This window comes from Furipterus horrens, unplaced genomic scaffold, assembly GCF_987537825.1.
Source record: "Furipterus horrens unplaced genomic scaffold, mFurHor1.1.pri manual_scaffold_2, whole genome shotgun sequence".
Classification (NCBI taxonomy): Eukaryota; Metazoa; Chordata; class Mammalia; order Chiroptera; family Furipteridae; genus Furipterus; species Furipterus horrens.
Genome location: NW_028327172.1, coordinates 5,215,073 through 5,234,403, shown reverse-complemented (window position 1 = coordinate 5,234,403; position 19,331 = coordinate 5,215,073). Strand labels below are relative to the sequence as shown.

General features: G+C 57.8%; 2 protein-coding genes across 2 annotated transcripts; both read right to left on the bottom strand.

Moving 5' to 3' along the window:
• Window positions 1-53: 53 nt before the first annotated feature.
• KCNK7 (potassium two pore domain channel subfamily K member 7) lies at window positions 54-3,542 on the bottom strand. The gene is made up of 3 exons (XM_090258584.1): window positions 2,347-3,542; window positions 600-998; window positions 54-373 (listed from the first exon to the last, which is right to left on the bottom strand). The coding sequence occupies exons 1-3, from the start codon at window positions 2,663-2,665 to the stop codon at window positions 168-170; spliced, it is 924 nt and encodes a 307-aa protein (XP_090114710.1). The 5' UTR covers window positions 2,666-3,542; the 3' UTR covers window positions 54-167.
• A 491-nt stretch (window positions 3,543-4,033) lies between these two features.
• Window positions 4,034-19,310, bottom strand: MAP3K11 (mitogen-activated protein kinase kinase kinase 11). The gene is made up of 10 exons (XM_090258544.1): window positions 17,075-19,310; window positions 12,497-12,677; window positions 12,162-12,310; window positions 11,879-12,054; window positions 11,493-11,736; window positions 10,927-11,040; window positions 10,182-10,317; window positions 9,983-10,074; window positions 5,537-5,947; window positions 4,034-4,899 (listed from the first exon to the last, which is right to left on the bottom strand). Exons 1-10 carry the CDS (start codon window positions 17,808-17,810, stop codon window positions 4,562-4,564), a joined length of 2,577 nt encoding a protein of 858 aa, XP_090114670.1. The 5' UTR covers window positions 17,811-19,310; the 3' UTR covers window positions 4,034-4,561.
• Window positions 19,311-19,331: the final 21 nt, after the last annotated feature.

Genomic DNA, 19,331 nt, shown 5'->3' with positions numbered 1-19,331 from the left:
ACCATTTTGAAAGAAGAGCCAAAAGCACAGTTGGGTTTGTTGCTCATTTTATTTTTTAACATTTTATTCTCTGAGGTCCTCATATCCACCCCTCCCCTCCTATCGCTAGAGGCTTCCTTCTCAGGCTTCTTTACCTGAAAGGAATTAACTCCATCACCTGACACCTGTCAGCAAGCTGGGGCCTGTTCTGGGGCTGTGGTTGAGGGGGGCAGGGTGCTTAGAGCCAGTTCATCCTGGCCTAGGATGCCACCTTGGTCCTCAGTGGTCAAAGGGCCACTGGTCCCAAAGAACTTCACCATGGAACGGACCTGTGGCAGCTCCAAGAAAGTCTCCACTGCCAGCAGCATGGCCAGGAGCCCCAGGAGCAAGTAACCTGGGGAGGAAAGGTTACTAGGGCAGCTTTTGGGGTGCTGATGATGCTCCGGCCCGCCTCCTAGCCTGGTGACCCACCTGATGCCACTCACAGTTCTGCTGTCTGGATTCTTCCAACTACAATTCCCTCCACCTGTGAGGCTCAGCCTCTCCAGTGGCTTATGGGAGTTGTAGTCCAGACTCCCCTTCCCTCTCCTGCACTGGTGCTCCTTGGCAGCCTGACTCACCAAGAAGTGCCATCTCGCCAAGGTGGTAAAGGACTGGATTCAGGTCACGGCCATGACCAGGCAGCAGGTCCCCCAGGCCGATGGTGCTGAGCGAGCTGAAGCAGAAGTAGATGGCCTCCAGCAGGCTGCAGTCGCCCTGCAGACCCCACAGCACCAGTGCGGGCAGCAGCACGAAGGTACCAGTCACTAGCAGACCCAGTGCAGCTGCCTGCAGCAGCGCAGCCCTGGCTGGAGCCAGCTGCCAGCGGACGGCTACCCAGGCAACCGGGCGGCTGAGCAGAGGCAGCAGGCAGTGGCGCAGCGTGGCCACAAGTGCTAGGGAAGCTGGCAGCCCCAGGGCCGCATACACCACACAGAAGGCCTTTCCACCTGCTGAGAGCGGGGCCAAGCGGCCATAACCTGGACAGGAGAAAGACAGCAGGCAGTGAGCACTTGAGTGCAATCCCTGCTGGGGTCCCCACTTTGCCCAACAATCCTCAACGGAAGGCTGCCCTCTAGTGGTTGAAATTGCCTGACTGTTCAGGCTCGGCTCCTCCTTGACTGCGGGGTCTTCTGCAAGTCTCTTAACCTCTCCTGGCTACTCCTTTATCTCCTAGAAAATAAAAGAACTAAGAGACAGTCTTCCCTCAGGCCTCTTTTAGCTGGGACAATTCTGAGAATGGCTTTCTGCCCAGTGGGAACCTGCCTTTCTGAGATTCCCCAGGTCTGCCCTTGACCAATACTTCCACATCCATGGGGCAGAATATTACCCACTCTTTCATTCCCCAAAGGTGTATCCTGTGTGCTGGGCTTTGTGTTGGAATCTGTGTCTGCTCAGGCCCTGCCACTAGACGGCGGAGACAGGCAGGAAAATCTATCAGGACACTTGATGTGGAGAGCTGCAAAAGACACAGCCTGTGTGAGAAAGGGCGTCCAACGCCAGAGAAGCAGGAGCAAAGCCAGGGAGAGGTGTGAGAGCGGGAGAACAGGATCAGCTAGTCCAGAGGTTGTAAACTCAAATGCCTAGAGGACCTAGACGTGAGACAAAGGTGGGGGGGAGCTGAGGTGCACTGTGGAGCATGCGCTCTGCCCAGAAGGGCAAGCCTTATTCCACTCCAGCCAGTATATTGTCTTGCAGGAATTCTGGCTCAATGCAAATAGGTTTCTGATTTTTCCAAAAGAGTTTAGAAAACAGACTAGTTAAAAAAATATTTAAAAGACTTTGTAGACAGAAACAAGCAAACAAACAAACAAAAAAAACCCCAGGAAACCAGGGCTGTGAGTGCCATTGCTTTATTTCTTGGTGTCTTTACACATGCTGTCCCCTCTGCCAGGACTCCTTTCAACCCCCCTCTCTGTGCCCTGGCTAACATCAAGGCTTCCTTCCCTGGAAGCCTTCCCCCACGTTCCCTCCTGAGTTGGTGCTCCTAACCTGCACTCCCCAGGTTCACTCCATTTGCCTCCACCCAAGAATCCATCCAATAGTCTGTTCCTTGCCTCACTTCAGGCCCATGAGGTCTGGGCACCTCTCCTCGGTCTCGAAGGGTGCCTGGGGGGGTGGGGCTGGGGCGGCCACACCCCTCCTGGCAGCTGAAGTGGAGGCACCAGTTGGGGTGCGTTGGTGTGAAGAGGCTCTGCTGTGATGTCAGGCCTAATAGGGCCTAGGCCCTGTCTGGCACTGGAGCTGTGGGAAGGGCTGCTCCGCCAGGGACCCCAGGGAGCGCTGGAACCGGGAGCTCCCTCCTGCCCAGCCACCTGGTAGCCTTACCTGTGGTGGTGAGGATGCTGGCAGTGAAGAGCAGGGCCGAGGGCAGATCCCAGTTCCCAGCCTCTGTGCCATTGCCCGGGCTGGAGACCCCGTGGGCTTGGGCTGCCAGGGCAGTGCCCAGCAGCTCCTCCAGTGCCCCAGTTGGCAGACATGCCCCGTACTCTGCCTGGAAAGTGGCCAATTCAGCCCTGAGTTTGGCCTGGAGCCGGAGCGCTGGAGGGCCCTCTAGGGCCTGGAATACCACAGCCCCAAGCCCTAGAGCCAGCAGGTGGGCCACAAGGAGTAGCCCATATCGGGCCCAGGGCCGCAGGCCCCCCATGGTGTGCCTCCTGGGAGTCTGAGGTGTCCTGGGAGCTGGCTGCTCCACCTCAGGCCCCTGGGAGGGGCTGGCAGGAGGTGCTGTGTGGGTGGCTGAGGGTGGGGGAAGCCTGGGACGCAGCTGGGGTGAGCGTGAATGGGAGGGAGAGGAGGCAGCTCAGGCTTGGAGGTGAGCTGGATCAGTCCTCTCAGTTTCTGGGGCTATTATTTGCCCAATTCCCCGAAGCTGGGCTGATGAGGGTGGGGTGGAGGAAGGCGAGGCACAGAGAGGTAAATGACTGGCTCAAAACCGGACTTCGGTGGTTTGCTCAGGGATACGCTCACTCGGTCAGCAGCGGCTTAGATCCTGAGGACACGGGGGAAGAGGACAGACACAAGGTCCTTCCTTCCTGGTGTTCACACAAGAAACGTGTTAACAAGGAACCATGACATGTTCACATTGCCATCCACACATTGAAGAAAACTGTTGGCTAATGGCAGAGTTCTGGGGGAGCGGAAGCCCACTGGGAAGCCTCCCGTATGAGTCACATTTCAGCTGGGGGACAGAAGACACCAGTCAAGGTGGGAAAGGCATGGGAGGTCAGCTGTGGGGGTAAGGAAGGGCCTCCTGGACGGCCTCGACAGGAGGTGATCTGCGCAACTGAGTGGGAGAGGAATATGGGACTTGGGACAGGTTTAGTGGGGACAGGGCCGGCGAGCTAAGCTGAAGACATGCAGAGTGCCCTGGACTGATGATGTGGTCAGGTCTGCTGTCCAAGTCCTTCATGATAACCTTTTGTGCCCCACCCTCCTGAACACTGGAGACACAGTGAGTCTGGCTGCCATGGAGCAGGAAGGGGAGGGCAGCCCAGGCTGCGACTCCCATAGACCACAGAGCCTCATGGTAGTAAGGGAAGTGTGAGTGGAGCCAGGTGCCAGGGTGGGTCACTCCTCTTGTGTCTAGACCCTGAAATAGACACACCAAGGACAACCCCCCAAAATGCTGCCCAGAGGGCTATGGATTCGAGTTCAGCGAGCTGCCCAGGTTGGGAGCAACATGGCCGGGGAAGGAGTCCCAGGGGAGGGAATGTCCAACCAGCCTTCGAGGATAAGCAGGGACCTTGTGACAGCAGGGCTAATCAGGGTGAAGTCAGCTGCATTGGTGGGAGAGGCCTGGCAAGGGGGGTAGGTGGGTGAGGCCAGTTTGGCTGCCAGGGAAGCCGATGAGGGCCTTGAATGCCTGACTGGAGCCAGTGGACTTGGTCCCAGGAGAGGGTCATGGTACAAGGCACCAGCCTAGGCCCAGGCCGACTGCTGGGGGCATGAAGTCACTATGGTTGTGTGATGGGTTGGATCCCTCGTTACCTCCAAGAAAGGTGACAGGCTGTGCTTGGGGAGACAGCTGGGGGAGTTTATTTGGCTTCATTGGATCCCGAGGCCAAGGCCCCAGACCTGGCCGCGGCAGCAGGAAGGCGTCCAGAGAACCCTGGCCCCAGATGACCCCCAGGGCAGGGAGGTCCAGGCACTAAGCCCTGGGGCAGGGGCCACAGTAACAGGACTTGGTCAAAAGTGCTGGTGACAGCTGAGGCCGGCCCCTCTCCCTTGCACCTCCCCTCCTCCCTGCACTACCCTTGGGGGCAATTCCCTGAGACAGGCTATGGTCCTCCCAACCATCTGGATACAGTGTCGGGCCCCAGTGGGGCAGGTAAGTTGGGGGACCCACAGGTTTGCAGGTATGTGGGGGATGCAGGCCCCCCATCCAGTGTGAAGGCTTCCTGTGCAGTGTAGTGTTCCTGACCCCCAAAGGGGGTGGGGTCCCTGGGGGGAAACCAAGGCGGCTAAGAGGCTCGCCTGGCCCCTGTTCCAGTGTAGCTGTGGCTCCTCTGGGGCAGCGGGAGCGTGGGAAGCAGCGGGCCACTCACGGTCCTGCCTCCGGCATCCAGGGTGCCTGGGCACCCATATCTTTGGTCTGTGCCCTGCAGTCCTGAGGCCCCCCTCGGAAGGGGTTGGTGGGTGGAGAGTCCCAGAAGGGGTCTGAGTCTGGGAACAAGGTCCAGGGTGCCCGGCGGGGCGCAGGCTGTGGCGAGGGCAGGGGTGAAGGCCGCGGCCCAGCTGATACGAAGCTCCATGGGTCGATGCGGCTGCGAAGGGGTGAGGGCCGAGGTCGGCCGATGAGGCCCAGGGGTGGTGAGCGTGGGGTGCCCGGGGTGCCAGGAGCAGAGCGTGATATCCCTGGCGGGGGTGAAACGGTGCTTCCTATGAAGGACGGGAGAGGGGCACGGGGTCAGGCAGCCACCTCCTCCTGGGTGTCCCCAGGAGGCACTGCCCTGCTCTGGGCCCCAGTTTCCCTATCTGCACAGTGAGCGACTTGACTTATCACTTCCACAGCCCCTTAGGGTCCTTGGTGCACCTGTTTTTAACGCAGTGGTTCAGAGCCAGGCCTCGGGGGCAGACAGGCCTGGGCCTGGATCCCAGCTCTGCCCCTGACTAGTGGGAGTTGTGAGTCCCTCACTCTCTGTGCCTTAAAGTTCCTTATTTAAAAAATTAGTCAATCAGAGGAGCTAGTTCACAGGGTTCTTATGGTAATGAAGTGAGACAATCTCTGTAGAGCACTAGAAATAGTACCTGACAGTAAGTGACAAGGAGGACTCTGCCCACGTCACCATTGTCATCATCATCATTACTCATAACCAGCCTGGCCTGGCCCCACTCCACCCGCAACCTCTGGGTGACTGAACTTAGAACTCAGTCTTTGCATGCGTGCCCAGCGACCTGGTGTGTGGTCCAGCAGAGGACCGTGGGCCTGTGGGCGGGGTCCTCCTGCCCTGCATGGCCCCACCAGCCCTCCCACCCTCGCCTTCACCAAGCGTAAGGCCTGCAGAGAGCCACTCACCACGCCTCTCTACCTCGCGCCGGGGGCTCTTGGCTGACGGCTGGCCGGCGGGGACACCCAGGTCCAGCAGCAGGGGCGCGGGGGTGGCTGGGCCCGGGCTCAACCGGGAGGTGGAGGCGTCAGGTGTCTTGGAGGAGAAGCGAGTAAGCCGGCAGGGGAGCGGGGAGGAGGCCTGGGCAGATGGCGTGGGCTGCGGCGTGGAGGGCATCAGTGGGGGCTCCCCACGATCGCGATTCGGGCCCCCAGGCGGCTGCAGGTCGCGGCCGAGGCCCAGGGAGGCGAGCAGGGCAGTGCCGCGCAGCAGCGCACGCTGGATCAGCTTCGGCGTCCCCGAGCCGCTGCTGCGTTCCGCAGGGGCTGGGGCCGGTCGCCGGGGCTCCTCCGGCTCTGGACTCGGCCGTGGGGGGTTACCTGGTAGCGAGGGCGGGGCACAGGTTAGGCTGTCTTCAGGAGCAGAGCTCTGGGACCCCTCAGTGGCCCTGGTACCAGGACTGAGTTCTGCTCCCCACACCTTCCCTGCCCCTGCCCAACATGCCTCCCATATCTGTCTCTCTCTCAAGCGCGTGCATCTTTCAGAAGTGGGGCAGGATGTGGGGCGGTCAGGGGAGTGCAGCGCTGGCCAAAGAACCAGCAGAGGCAAAGCCTGGGAGGCAGCCAGGTGCCCTGGAGCCCAGGAATGGGGAATGTGGGGGGAAAGAAAGGGGTCCACCAGGAGGCAAGTTGAGGCCAGATCATAGCGGACCTCAGGGGTTTCAGTAGCCAGCCAGGGGCACCTAGAGGGTCCCAGGAACAGGACTAGGACCTATGTCCTGTGCCCACTTCCTTCTTGCCTGGGCAGAACATGGCCCTTCTGTCTGCCTGTCCCCACTTTAGTGGCAGCTTATCTGGGGCACACAGGTCAACTCCAATGTACACATCGATGTGTCTATTCCAGAAATGAGGAAACTGAGGTTTGGAGAGGTCACCTTTTCTGCCAGGCCCCAGCTGAATGATTTAGGGGCATTATATTGTCTGATCCTCATGCCCCAGGAATTCCAGGCTCAGAGAGGTTAAGAGCTCGTCTAAGGCTGCACAGCCAGGATGGGGTAAAGCTGGCCTCACTCCAGGCAGGGGCAACAGAGCCTTTGTTCTCTACCACTTTCCAACCAGACTCTGCTCTGGATTTCAGGACATCTGTGTCCTACCTGTGGGCCTACGGGATCTGTCATTGAGGAGGTGGAGGGGTCTATGATGGCCTCCCACAAACCCCCATTTTGTCAGGTCCTCCTTGGCTCTAGAACCGCCATGCCTCTCCATTGCCACTAGGATAAACTCCACACTCCTTGGCTGGGCCTTCATGCCCCAGTGTTGTCCCTTCTGCCTTCCCCTCTCTTTGGGCCAAGTATGGAGTGGGCCTGCCTGCAGTGGAACACCGGGCTGGGTGCTGAGAGTAAGAAATGCATGGCTGGGAAAAAATGAGCTTCTACTACGAACCAGGACTTGGCTGAGCGGGGGAGGAAGCTGTCTCAGCCACTACCCTTACCCGGTCTGACTCTTAAGACAGGTCTCTGCATAAAAACTGATGATTTTCAGGCCCTTCCTGAACTGGCTCCTGCTTATTTTTCTAGCTTTGTTCACTCATTCATTCAACAAACTTCTGCTGACAAGATGTGCTGGGGCTATACTGCTTCACAAACCCAGGAGGTGCAGGCCTAGCCCCCTCCTGTCACTCCCTGGCTCTCAGCTCCCCTCTGAGTTCCTACTAGGCATCCTCTTGCTCAGGCCTGGTGAGCCCCCTGCCTCCCAGCATACCTTTCCTACCCATCAAAACCCAGCTCAGGTGTCACCTCCTCTGTGAAGCTGATGTTGTGATTTATCATTAAAAACATATATTTGATCTTCCTCTCATTCCTGGCACACAGCTCCTAAAATCCTGGGAATTTTCTAAGCGGTAGACTGGTAAAGGTAAAAGGAGCACTTTTTTTTTTTTTTTTTTTTTTTTTAAAGAAGGAGCTTTTTAATTCATAGCAAACTCCTTTTAACCACACGGGGTGACTTTTGGTAAGTCCCTAGGGATGAAGGTCTGGTGCCAGAAAAACCAACCATGTCATTAGAGGGTTGAAACTTCCAGCCCTGCTCCCTCCAGGGAAGGGAGAGGCCGGAGACTGAGTTCAATTCCCAATAATTTCATAATCAATCATATCCACTTAAGGAAGCCTCTATAAAAACCCTAGCGGAAGGGTTAGGAGAGCTTTCGGAGAGAACGTTCAAGCCCCTGCCCCGCACATATCTCTAGTCTGGTGGTTCTTGACCTGTATCCTTTATAAGTAACTGGTACTCTAGTAAGTAACCTTTTTCTGAGTTCTGTGAGATGCCCTAGCAGATGATCAACCCTGAGGAGTGGCTGGTGGGACCTCTGAGTTCTAGCCAGTTGGTCAGAGGCACAGGTGGCATCTGAAGTGGGAGCAGTCTTGGGGGACTGAGCCCTTCAGCTGTGGGGTCCAAGTAACTAACTCCAGCTAGAGAGTGTCGGAATTGAATTGAATAGTAGGACCCCCAGCTGGTATTGGAGAATCGGTCGATGTAGGGAAAAACCTCACACATTTGGTGTCAGAAGTGAAGTGAACAGAGTGTAGAGGAAAACCAGTTTTTTCCTTTTTCAGAAGCCTTCCCAGAATGCCCCCAGTCTGTGCGGTGACTGCTCGTGTTAGCTGTATGCGGTCCTGCCACCGCACTTACTGCTTCTCCTGCACTTGTTTACTTATCGGTCTGCCTCCTCCTCTAGACTAGGCCCCTAACACATGCCTGGCTTATAAAATGTATCAATATGTGTTTGCTGGGAGAATCCATTCTTACAGTCTTGCAATAACCACATAAGGTGATTGTTAAGACCCCATTTCCAAGGTAAGGAAAGTGATCATTTATAGGGAGTTTAAACAGAACAGGGAGAAAATATATTTTCAATAAGCAAGAAAAATGGGACAAAGATGGAGGTCAGTACACAAAATCTGGGTGGAAAGAAATTCTCGCAGTCAACTCTGGCTGGTGTGGCTCAGTGGATTGAGCGCCTGCCTGCGAACTGAAAGGTCACTGGTTTGATCCTCAATCAGGGCACATGCCTGGGTTGCGGGCCAGGTCCCCATTTGGGGTGCGTGAGGCAACTAATCAATGTATCTCTCACACATCGAAGTTCTCCTCTCTAAAAATAAATAAGTAAAATCTTTTGAAAAATGGTAGTTATTAGCTCCTGGGCAACAAGCATCACAGGGCAATTTCTGTCAGCAAGCAAGTGCCAAGCAGGCCTCTTGGCTTTTCAAGTCTCAGTTCAGTCCCTGCAGCACAGCTAGCTTGGGGTTAGCATGAAAATACGGCAGACAGAGGGACAGGGCCCTGCCTCCGGAGTCAGACCTGGTTGAAATTGCTGTTCTGCTGTGTGTGCGCACTGACTCAACCCCCTGGCACATCTGCGGGACCCCGTACACGTTAGCTGTCATGATTACCACGAACAATAGCTCAGCTGATGGCAGAGGTGCTGTTCTGGGTGCGGTGAGAGATGAAGAGGATACTGGCCTGACAGCGCTCAGGGTTCTGGCTGGGAGAAGCCGGGGCAGCTGAGGGCTCTGAAGAGACCGACAGGCAAAGGAGGCCACAACTTTCTAGCTCCTGCCGACGCCGGGCGGTGTGGAGCTGGGCCCTAGTCCCCCTCACACAGGAGCCCTGCTCTCTGCCTCGCCCCCTGGCTTCCCAGGCAGTCTGTATAGGAGAAACTCTTTCTTCATGTGAAAGCTTCCGAGGAAGCTCGCCATGAGCATGGGAGCCAAAATCCCTCTGGATTCAAATCCTTAGCTGGGGGGTTCAGGCAGGTTACCTCAGCTCTTGGAGCCTCAGTTTCCTCACCTCTAAAATGGGGATAGTAATAGTACCTCCCTTGTAGGGCTGTTGCTTGGATGGAATGCCTGGCATGTAGTAAGTGCTGTTATCATGGAGAAAACAAAAGCCCGGAAGTGCCCCAGATGCAGTGAGAACGGGCCCTGAACCCCTGCCTGCTCAGCTCTGCTACCCTCCCTCTCCACCTACAAACTCCCCAGAAGGGACTCAGCAGAGTGTGGCACCCACTTGTCTGTCTCTACCCCACCTGGGAAGTTTCCTTCCCCTCTTTGAGCTTAGCTTGCCTTGGGTCCCAAATTGGGGGGGTACCATTCCATCTTCCTTCCCTCCCTAGAGCCTGCTGAGGGCAAGTGACTGTCACAGGGCAGAAAAGAGCCTTCTTTCAGGCAAGGCCTGAAGAGGGGATCAGATTCTGGGCTCCCGGAGGCGTGGGCTGTATCCAGCTCCATTGTGGGACTAGAGGTCAGAACTGGGTCCTAGGGCTGGCTTAGTTGTGCCTGCTGGCTTCTGGTGGTCTCCCCACAGTACCCACAGAAAGAGAGCAGCAAGAGTCTGCTGGGGGGCAACAAGGCCACTCACCATTGAGTGTTGGGGGTGTGGAAGGAGATCCTAAGGGGGATGAATCATCTGAATCCAGGTACCAGGTGGCTTCGTCCATGCGGGACCTTCTCCTGGTCACAGGAGGGGAAAGGAATTGTGCTTTGTGAGTCTCAGGACTGTTGAGAGGCAGATGGTACTCAGGCACTCACCTCCCATTCTGGGGCACTCAGGCACTCACCTCCCATTCTGGACTTCCCCTGGTTTGGGGGAACTGGGACCCCAGGCCCAGCATGCTCGACGTTCTCCATTGCTTGAGTCCTCCTGACGTCGGGGGGACTGGCGGCCCCACGCCTGGCCAGGTTCTGCAGGCTCCACTGTCGGGGAACACCGGTGGAGTCTGAGCTAAGGTCAGGCTCCAGGGATAACGCCTTAGAGGATGGGAGCCCTGATCCATCCCCAGGGTGGGCTTTCAGCCATGGGGAACTGAGCAGAATTGGGGCTGGGTAGGTGGGCTTGGGTCCTGGGGCAGGCAGTAGGGTGGGGCATCTTATCTAGTCCTTCACCTGGCATTTGCTGCTTAGTACTCAGTACAAACACTGAAGAAAACGGCCTGGGTTTTAATTCTGATTCTTACTAGCTGTGTAATGTTAAGCAAGTTATTTTTTTCATTTTCTTTACTTATGAAACTTAATAATAAGGACAGCTACCTCCCAAGGTTACTGTGAGAAGTTAAATTAATATTCTCAAAACACTTAGAAAAACGAGAAGTCATACAATTAGAAAATACTAATAGCCTACAATTGTCTGACTTTAAAAAAATTAGTAAAACAAATTCTGCTTGGGGAACTCAAGAGGCACCAGACTAGACTGATAGGGGCACCGGGGCAGCGAGGGAAAGGAGACTGGGTGGGATCCGCTGCCAAGGGTAGGTTTCGACAGAAGACGAGGGGCGCCGCTGAGGACAGAGAGGAGAGGTTTCTTACGCTGGATGGCTCGAAACCGGGGAAAGGTGGGCGAGTCCCCAGTTCCGACCTCGAAGACGTTTCTCCTCCGGTCCAGGCCAGGCGAGGCCTGCACAGTGATGCGGTGTTTGAAGTCTGGGTTTGGGAAGGAAGGAGGGTACAGGTTTGTGGTGAAGGAGAGCCAAGATCCCAACGTGCAGGGGCCCCGGGCCGGCTCGCAGGCAGTTCAGGAGCCGGACCTGGCACGGTGGCTGTGCGACGGGGGCCAGCCTTACAGCCACCCTGGGCACCAGGCTCTCAGTAAGGAAGGCGGACCGCCCCGACTCTACCACCGGAGAAGCGCCGCAGTCAGAGACTCCTGGGAGCCCGCTCGCCCCGCCCCTCGGCCTTCCCAGAGCGTCCACGATCCCCGCCCCTTCCCAGCCGCAGCCACTCACAGCCCGGCATGCAAATACTCCCGCCGGAACCCGCCCACAAACATGTCAAGTCCCAACCTTCAGTTTACGGACCCAATCCATCAAGAGCGCCTAACCCCGCCCCCACCCACGCAGCCAATGGCGGAAGCGGTGCTAGGGCCCGCCCCTTACCGAGCGGCATGCTGATGCGCTCGCCTCCGTCGCGCGCGCGGAGCTTGCTGCGCTTGAAGGTGCCGCGGCGCCGGCGCACGTGCGGCCGCTCGCGGTCCACCTGCTGCAACAGCAGCGTCAGCTCGCGCTCGAACACCTCCAGCTCCCACTGAGCCAGCAGGTGCTCGCGCCTACGCAGTTGCTCTGCCTGTGACCGCTGCTCCCGCGCCGCGCGGGTCAGCTCCTCCTCGCGGCTCAGTAGTTCCTGTGCCCGGGACAGTGAAAGCAGTGGGGTCAGTCCGGTACGGATCCTGGCGCCTGGCGCCCGCCCCTACTCTGCCCAACGGAGACCGGGAGACACTCCTCCCGGGCGTCTCCTTCCAACCCAGGACCCTGACTCCTCCCACCTTTTCCTTGGCCCGCAGCTCGTCGAAAAGGCCTTGGATCTCACGCTTCCAGCCTTCTTGCATGGAATGGAAGGAGTCTCGCGGCATTTCCCGCAGGACCTGCGCCTCTAGCGCCTCCAACTGCTGCAGGATGGAGGCGAAGTCGGGCCTGCGGTGGGGGTCCTGCGCCCAGCAGTCTGGGGACACAGAGTAGGGCGGGGACAGAATATGAAGAGGTCTGTGGGCAGATCTTTGCCTTGGGCAAAGGAGCTCTGCCCTTCACCCTCCCGCGCCAGCCCCTTACCGGCCATGAGCTGTGCAAAGGGCTCGGGGCAGGTGGATGGGATGGGCAGTGTGAGCTTGTTAACAGCCACTCCGTAGGCCACAGCAAGGCAGTCGATGCCACGGTAGGGCACCTCCCCAGTCAGCAATTCCCACAGCAGCACCCCAAAGCTGTAGGGAAGACAAAGGGTCTGTGTACCCTCCTCTACTTACTGCCATTTCACCCCATAGCAACCAGGAGCTAAATGGTTTGGGTCCCCCACACCTCCACCTGTCCGCCCAGCCCCAGCTTTGGCAGCCACCACTGCCCTCCGCAGACCCACTGCCGGCCCTGTCCAGCCTCCAACCAGGCCGCACCTCCAGACATCGCTGCCCTTCGAGAAGGTGGAGGCCTTGATAACCTCGGGAGCCATCCAGGCATAGGTGCCTGCAGCACTCATCTGGGTGGTTTTGTGCCACTCACGGGCCAGGCCGAAGTCAGTGATCTTCAGGGTCTTGTGCTCCATGTCGTCACCCTCAATGGGCTGCAGCAGCAGAACTACGGAAGAGGAGGGGCAGAACTGTGGTTGTTCCAGGCTCAGGTGGTGGGGACAAGGGAGGAGCTGGGAGCAGCAAACTGTCATCTGACATACACATCTGGCTGGGTACTGGGCGCACGGAGGTGATCTTGCCCTGGAGAGCCTGCCGCTGGGGTGGGGGTGGAATCAGACAAAAATAACAATGCTGGGAAATGTTTACAAAGGGGCTACTATACACCAGGCATTTTACACTCCAACCTAGCAGTCACACAATAAAATCTGTCAGGTAGACATTGTTATCCCCATTTTACAGATGAAGAAACTGAGCAAGGAACTGACTTGGCTAAGGTCATAAGCAAATGAAACAGATTCCAACCTAGTCTGAGTGGTTCCAAAGCCAGTCCTGTAACTTTCTCCTGATACTGCATTGAACAGAAACCAGCAATATAGCAGCCTCTTAGCCTTTATGGCTTTCATTTCGAGAGAAACCTGTGTCTTGACATTTTGCTAAGGCAGAAGTGTGAATCAGAGCCTCCTTTGGGGTGGGGAGCAGAAGGGAGCCCTTTCGTGAGAAAGGAAGCCCAACAGGCACCACAGGGCCCTGGTGCCCATATCACAGTGTGGCTAATGCAGCCACTCCCAGGGAAGAGAGACTCCAAAAGATAACTACTAATGCAGTTGGATGTGGAGAGAAAGGGAGGGGTCTGAGAAAATGATGGTTCTTGGCCAGAAAGGAGGAGCTTGGGATAAATGTAGGAGTGGATGGTTAGATTTGGCAGGGGCTCATGGCTTGGACCCAAATGGGGCCACCATACTCTGTAGAGAGAGAAGCAGCAACTTGGAAACCTCTGATCAGGAAAAAACATGGCTCAAATGAGAGAAGTTTTAGAGGAACAGAAAGAGGACAAAGCCATAGAATCATCAAGGGTTTGAAAGGGCCTCTCGACTTTTCTGGTTACAGACAACTGCACTGTAGAAACGTCACATCCAAGCCAACTACATTTCTGAACATGTCATTTCAGGGCGCATCTCTCAGCTCCGTAATGGGGGTAGCACAGGGTACTTGGGGTGGAGTACCAGCATGCCACTCGGTAAGGGGCGGGCCCCAGCACCTAACATAGCCCAGTGAGTCAGAGAAGACTTCCCAGAAGAGGTGGCAGAACCAGGGTATTCACTTTTCCAGGCCTAAAGCCACAACTCCTGATTCTGCTTCTGGCCGGGCTCTTCGGGCCTTGTTGGGGCAACTGGCACTGCTACCCAACCCTTCCCTGATGCCCTTCACTCCTGGGGCCTCTGGCTGCTTGTGCTGTTTCTTTCAGGGGCTCCCCCACCCTTAGCCTTTCCAGTGCCTGTGTTCCTCAGAGCCTGGCCTCTCCTCAACCTCTGCCCACTGCCCCCAGGTTGTCTTGGCTTTTCCCAGGTGTCAGCCACCCATTGGCATCTCCCATATTTGGCGTTCTAGGCCAGCAGTCAATTCTGCCCATCGGCTGTCCTACCTTATGTCCATATGCCCTCAACAACTACCTTCATCATCCCACCATGCCCGGCAAATCTCCCTGCCATGTCTCCTAATTCAGAGAACGGTCCTGCAGTCCACCCCCTCCTCTGAGCCAGACTGGGGCTGAGTCCGAAACAGTTAACAAAGCTAAGGATGACAACCAAAGCTACCTCAGAGGGTTGTCACCAGAGCCCACTTTTTAAGCCTGAGCACAGGGTCTGACACCCAGCACGAGCATGCTAAATGCCAGCGGTCCTAAAGGTCCTGTCGCTTACCGGCATCTCTCTGTACTCTCTCCTCTCCATCCTCTTATCACAGCTTACTCCCAGCTTCGCAACAGCCTGTGGTCAGGCTGCTGGAGGCTCAGAACCGGGCCATTTAGGAAACCCTCCGCGAGCTCATTCGCAACACCACAACAGGTTGGGGGCAGGTGGCCAGAGTGGGACCAGGCAAAGGGACCTATATGCCGGGGTTGGGGAGGGACTCCTGCCACCTATGGCGCCAGGACCCAGCCACCCTCTTGAAGACCAATCCTTGCTGCTTTCTGGCTGGGTCTCCAGCCACATGCGGGACCTCACAGACCAGTGAAGCACTGGCCGCACCAGTATCTCAGGCTGGGAGGCCAGCCTCTCCTTTTCAGTCAGCGAATCTGAGACCCAGGTAACTCATCCAAAGTCTCAGTACTTCTTTGTACTGGTAGCCTTCCTGCCACCTCCCACTCTGGGCTGGCCCTTACACTTTCAAAGCCTCCTCCTCTGCATCTCCTGTTTTTCTCCAAGTGCCTTGAATTTGTCTCAACCCAAGGTGCTCTTCTGGTGTCTGATATACACCTTGGGAACGGGGTGGTCAGGGGCCACCCAGAAGAGAGGGGGGTAGAGATCCCCCTCTTGGTGACCTCTTAGGGCTCCCTGGTCCCCAGCCCCCTCCCAGGCTGGCCTCTTGTGGGGCTCGGGAGTGGCCTAGGCAGCTCACACCTCTTCCGCTTCCCTTCCATGGTCCCTACTTCTCCTTTCTGGGGGCCTGGCCCAGGTCTCCAACTGGGGAGGGGGGGGTCCTTTGCGGGGGAATTGGGGGAGGTCAGGCCCAGGCCGGGCTGGCTGGTCAGTCCTGTGACTCGTGGGCCTGGAGAATTCCCCCTCCACTCCCCGCCAGGCTTCCTCACAAGGCCCCCATTGTCCAGGAAAATCACGCCATTGTTTCCTGCCTGCGCCCCCCCTGTCCAGCGACTCCCCCGCCCCAATCCCGCAGACAGCACTCCAGGCCTAGGACTGGGGTCTGCAAGGTGGGAGGCCAGGCTCAGGGAGGCTGAGGGCACCCTGCCGGCCCTTCACCACCACCCAGCCTCTGGGAGGGAAGCACGGGAACTGTAGGGGAGTGGGGGTGCAATCCCTGGCTCCTTCCTCTCCCACAACTCCCCCCACCCCCAGCTCTTTCCTCCCCTGCAGGCAGCTGGGTTGGGGAGGGAGCAGAGGCTGGAGTAGGGGCAGGAAGCCGGCTCAGGGGCAGCAGGAAACGGAGGAAGCGGTGGGGAGGGTGGGGAGCAGAGGCCTGGGCTATTGTTCCATTTTTTCTGGAAAGAAAACTAGAGGAAAAACAGAAGATGGAGTCCCCTCCCCCTGGGGCGTTCGGGGAATCCCCCTCAGACTGTGGCAGGGGAGTGGGGGTCCCTAGATGGCTAGGACACAGAAGTGAGGCTGAGAGGTGGAATGCCCCCTGCTACAGAGAGAGGAGCAGGTGGGGTAGCTGGCACACATCCCCTGGCCCCTCTAGCCCTGGCAAGGACTTGGATATCACCGGGTCCTGGTGTTTGCTGCCCCCAGGCCCCTTGTCCATGGTCAGCCCAGGCCAGGAGGCTCAAAATACCCATGTTCACCCCCTACAAGGGCTGCCCATGCCTTTCCAAGTAAGCCCACTGGCTGCCCCCCCTGCACTCCATTTTGTTCTACAGCCTACACCCTGGGCCCCAGCAGGCCCAGCCCTGGGTCCCCACTACTGTACTGGATCCTGCCTCCTGGGCTTTGCTCTTGTCGGGCCCTGCCTGGACATCCAGTTGGGTGCCTCTGTAAATGCTGCCTGCTTTTGGCCCAGTGTGAAGCTTGCCTGTTTGAGGAACCCCTCTGAACCTGTTACTCCTTGTCTGGGGCCCCTGGGCAGTGTGTGGGGCCTGAAATGGCTGGAGATGGAATGCCTAGTCCCACCACACCTACCCCAAGGGCTGATTTCAGGCAAGGCGATCCAACCGCCAAATGTCCACATTCACAACTGAGGACCCACTGTGTGCTGGCATCAGACTCCAGGGCTTGCCAGTCTGTTAAGCTACTTTCCTCTCCCCGTTACTCCCTTTTTATAGAGTCTGAAATTGAGGCTCTGAGTTGAAATAACCACCTAGAGGTTGTGCAGCCAGGGGGAGGGGTATGGCCAGAATTCCAGCCCTGGCTCCAGCCTTGAGCTCCACGACCACCAGGCTTTCCCCTCAGAGACCTCCATTCTGGAGAACCTGCCCATCACAACCGGAGGGGAGAGCACAACACCAACAGCAAGGTGTGAAAGTCAGGGGCGGGGGGAGGGGTGCCAGCACCCAGCGCTCTGCTTCCTTGAGGTGTTGGCCATGGCTGGGCAGGATAACCTGAGAGATCCCAATTTTTTAATCTTGCAGCTATGAGCTGGGTTCAAGGACTTCTGTGGCTGGGGTCAAGGACTTTGGTGCCTGGTACTCCTGCTTTGGGGACAGTGGGCATCCCAGTCAACTGGGACTCCCCTAGGGCAAGAACTCCTGCCTCTAGTACCCCAGAGGCCAGACTGAGCGAGGTCTGGGGGCCAGGTACCTTTCAGAGGAGCCCCAGGTAGGTTCAGCTGAGAGTTGGCAGTACGTGTGTACTTGGGCCATTCCACCCTCCAACCATGCTCCCCAAAACTCACTGTTGTTGGACTTGAGGTCTCGGTGGATGACGGGCACCAGGGCCTCACAGTGCAGGTAGTGCATCCCACGGGCAATTTGCACAGCCCAGTTGACCAGCACGTGGGGGGGTACACGACGCCCGGCCAGGGCACGGCTGAGGGGCCCACCAGCTGCGTACTCCATCACCAGGCACAGGTTGGGCTCCTCAAGGCACACGGCCTTGAGGGCAATGATGTTGGGGTGCGCCAGCATGGCGAAGAGCCGGGCCTCCTGGCGCACACTCTCAGCTGTCACACTGATGTCCTCATCAGGGTCCTGTCGAGCTGCCTTCACAGCTACCAGCTCGCCTCGCCAGCTTCCGCGGTAGACCTTGCCGAAGCCACCGATGCCGATCACCTCCTCCAGCCGCAGCTCCTGGAAGCTGGCCACCTCGCAGGGGGGCGGGCCACCCCGAGACACATAGTTGGATGGGAAGATGCCTACCTGGCCGCCTACCTGGCCCGCCCACCAGCCCTCATCGCCTGAGATAGCTGCATCCCTGGACAGCACCTCCACGCGGTCACCCTTCCGCAGGGCCAGCTCGTCCTGCCCATTGGGCTCGTAGTCGAACAAGGCTGTCCACACAGGGTTGGCATAAGCCGCTGCTTTCGGGGACCCCTCTGGCCAGCCTCCGCCGCTGCCCCCGCTGCCCCCACTGCCACCGTTGTTCCATGACCCCAGTGGGCTCTTGAGGAAGAGGTTCTTCAAGGGCTCCATGGCTGGGAGCCGGCGTTGGGGCGTGTGGGGACCTTCCCTGGGTGCCCTTGGTCTCCACCCCTGCTGGCTGACGAGGCCCTAGTCCCGGCACCTGGGCATCTGGGCCCTGGCCCTCAGCCCCAGACCCACGCCTCTGGGGAGCCAGGAGTGTTGCCTCCTGGCCTGCCGCATCTCGGGCTTTCTGAGAAGGGCCACCCGGGGCAGTGTGGTCAGGCTCCGGGGGTGGGACCCCGGGGTCTCTGGCGTCTCACCATTGCCAGCTCTGAAGGGCCCGGCCGTCCCTCAGTCCCAGAGCAGTCCTGGGAGCTCGGCTCCAGCACCCGCCAAGTGTAAGGTGGAGCCAGCAAGGGGCAGCGCCTGGACTCCGGTTGGGTCTTTTCGCGCAGAGATGGCTGGAGTGTCCTTAGTTGGGCCAAGCAGCCCCTTCCTGGCCCAGCTCCCTCGGCCCGATAGCTCCAACCCCCGTTCCCTTCTTCCTCCTCCCTTTGTACTTTGGCCCCGGGGGCGGGAGGCAGAGGTGGAGGGTGGAGTTTCACTTTTTTCCGCTCTTCTCCCTCCTGCAGGAAACAGCATCAGATGACGCGAGCGAGTAGCACCGCTCCCCTCCCAGAGGCTGTGGGAGACTGAGCCTGGGGAGTTCTCGGGTCGCGGTCCAGGAGAGGAAGGCAGGGAAGAGTAGCCCCGACCCCTGTCCAAATCATCTCTGCCAAGGACAGGCCACCCCGGCCCTCTGTATCAGCATCAGCAAAACGGGGTAGAGAGCCTAGCTTGGAAGTGGGGGAAACGCGAATCTGGTCTTGGCTCCGAAGTTGTGACCCATTCTCTCGCGCCTCATTTTCATATCTAAAATGGGGACCAGAAACTGCTTTGCAGGTCTAGTGGAGTGGGGGTGGAGGAGACTGGAGGGGGACGGAACTGGCTGAGGACGGAACTGGCTGCACCTCAAGCTCTTGTAACGGGTTATCTAAGGCTCTCTCTTCTTCCCTTCACCTGGGGAATATTCACTTCTTCATGCCCGTTCCCCAGAGAGCAGAAACCTGAGACTTGTCCCGAACTTGCTCAGTGATTGGATTCAGAATAGCTAAGTCGCCCTCAGAACCACAGGGTTGACCCAATTGCCTTGAGCCTGTCACTTTAAGAAAAACGACGCTATCCTATTTCGACTATTCCCGCCTGTTCTGGAGGGTCGCTCTATACACTCCAAATCTGAGCTCTGACCCGGAAGTAGAGGCAACTCCAGTCGACAGACACTCGTGACGTTTGAGGTCCATCACTAACTGGGGACGACCACAAGGGGCGTGCTCCGACGGCGTTGAGCTGTCGCTGTAGCCCAGTGGAGTCCACGCCTCCATTCTTTTTTACCCACCTCCTGTAACTCAATGAGAGAGCTTTGCGCCTACTAACTCCGCCCATTAACAGATCCAGCGCCAGGGCGTGTGGGCCTGCTCACCAGCGGTTGGTTCTTCGACCCACACCAGAGCACCTTTGGTTCCACCCAGCGGTGGTTTTCGCTTGGTTGGC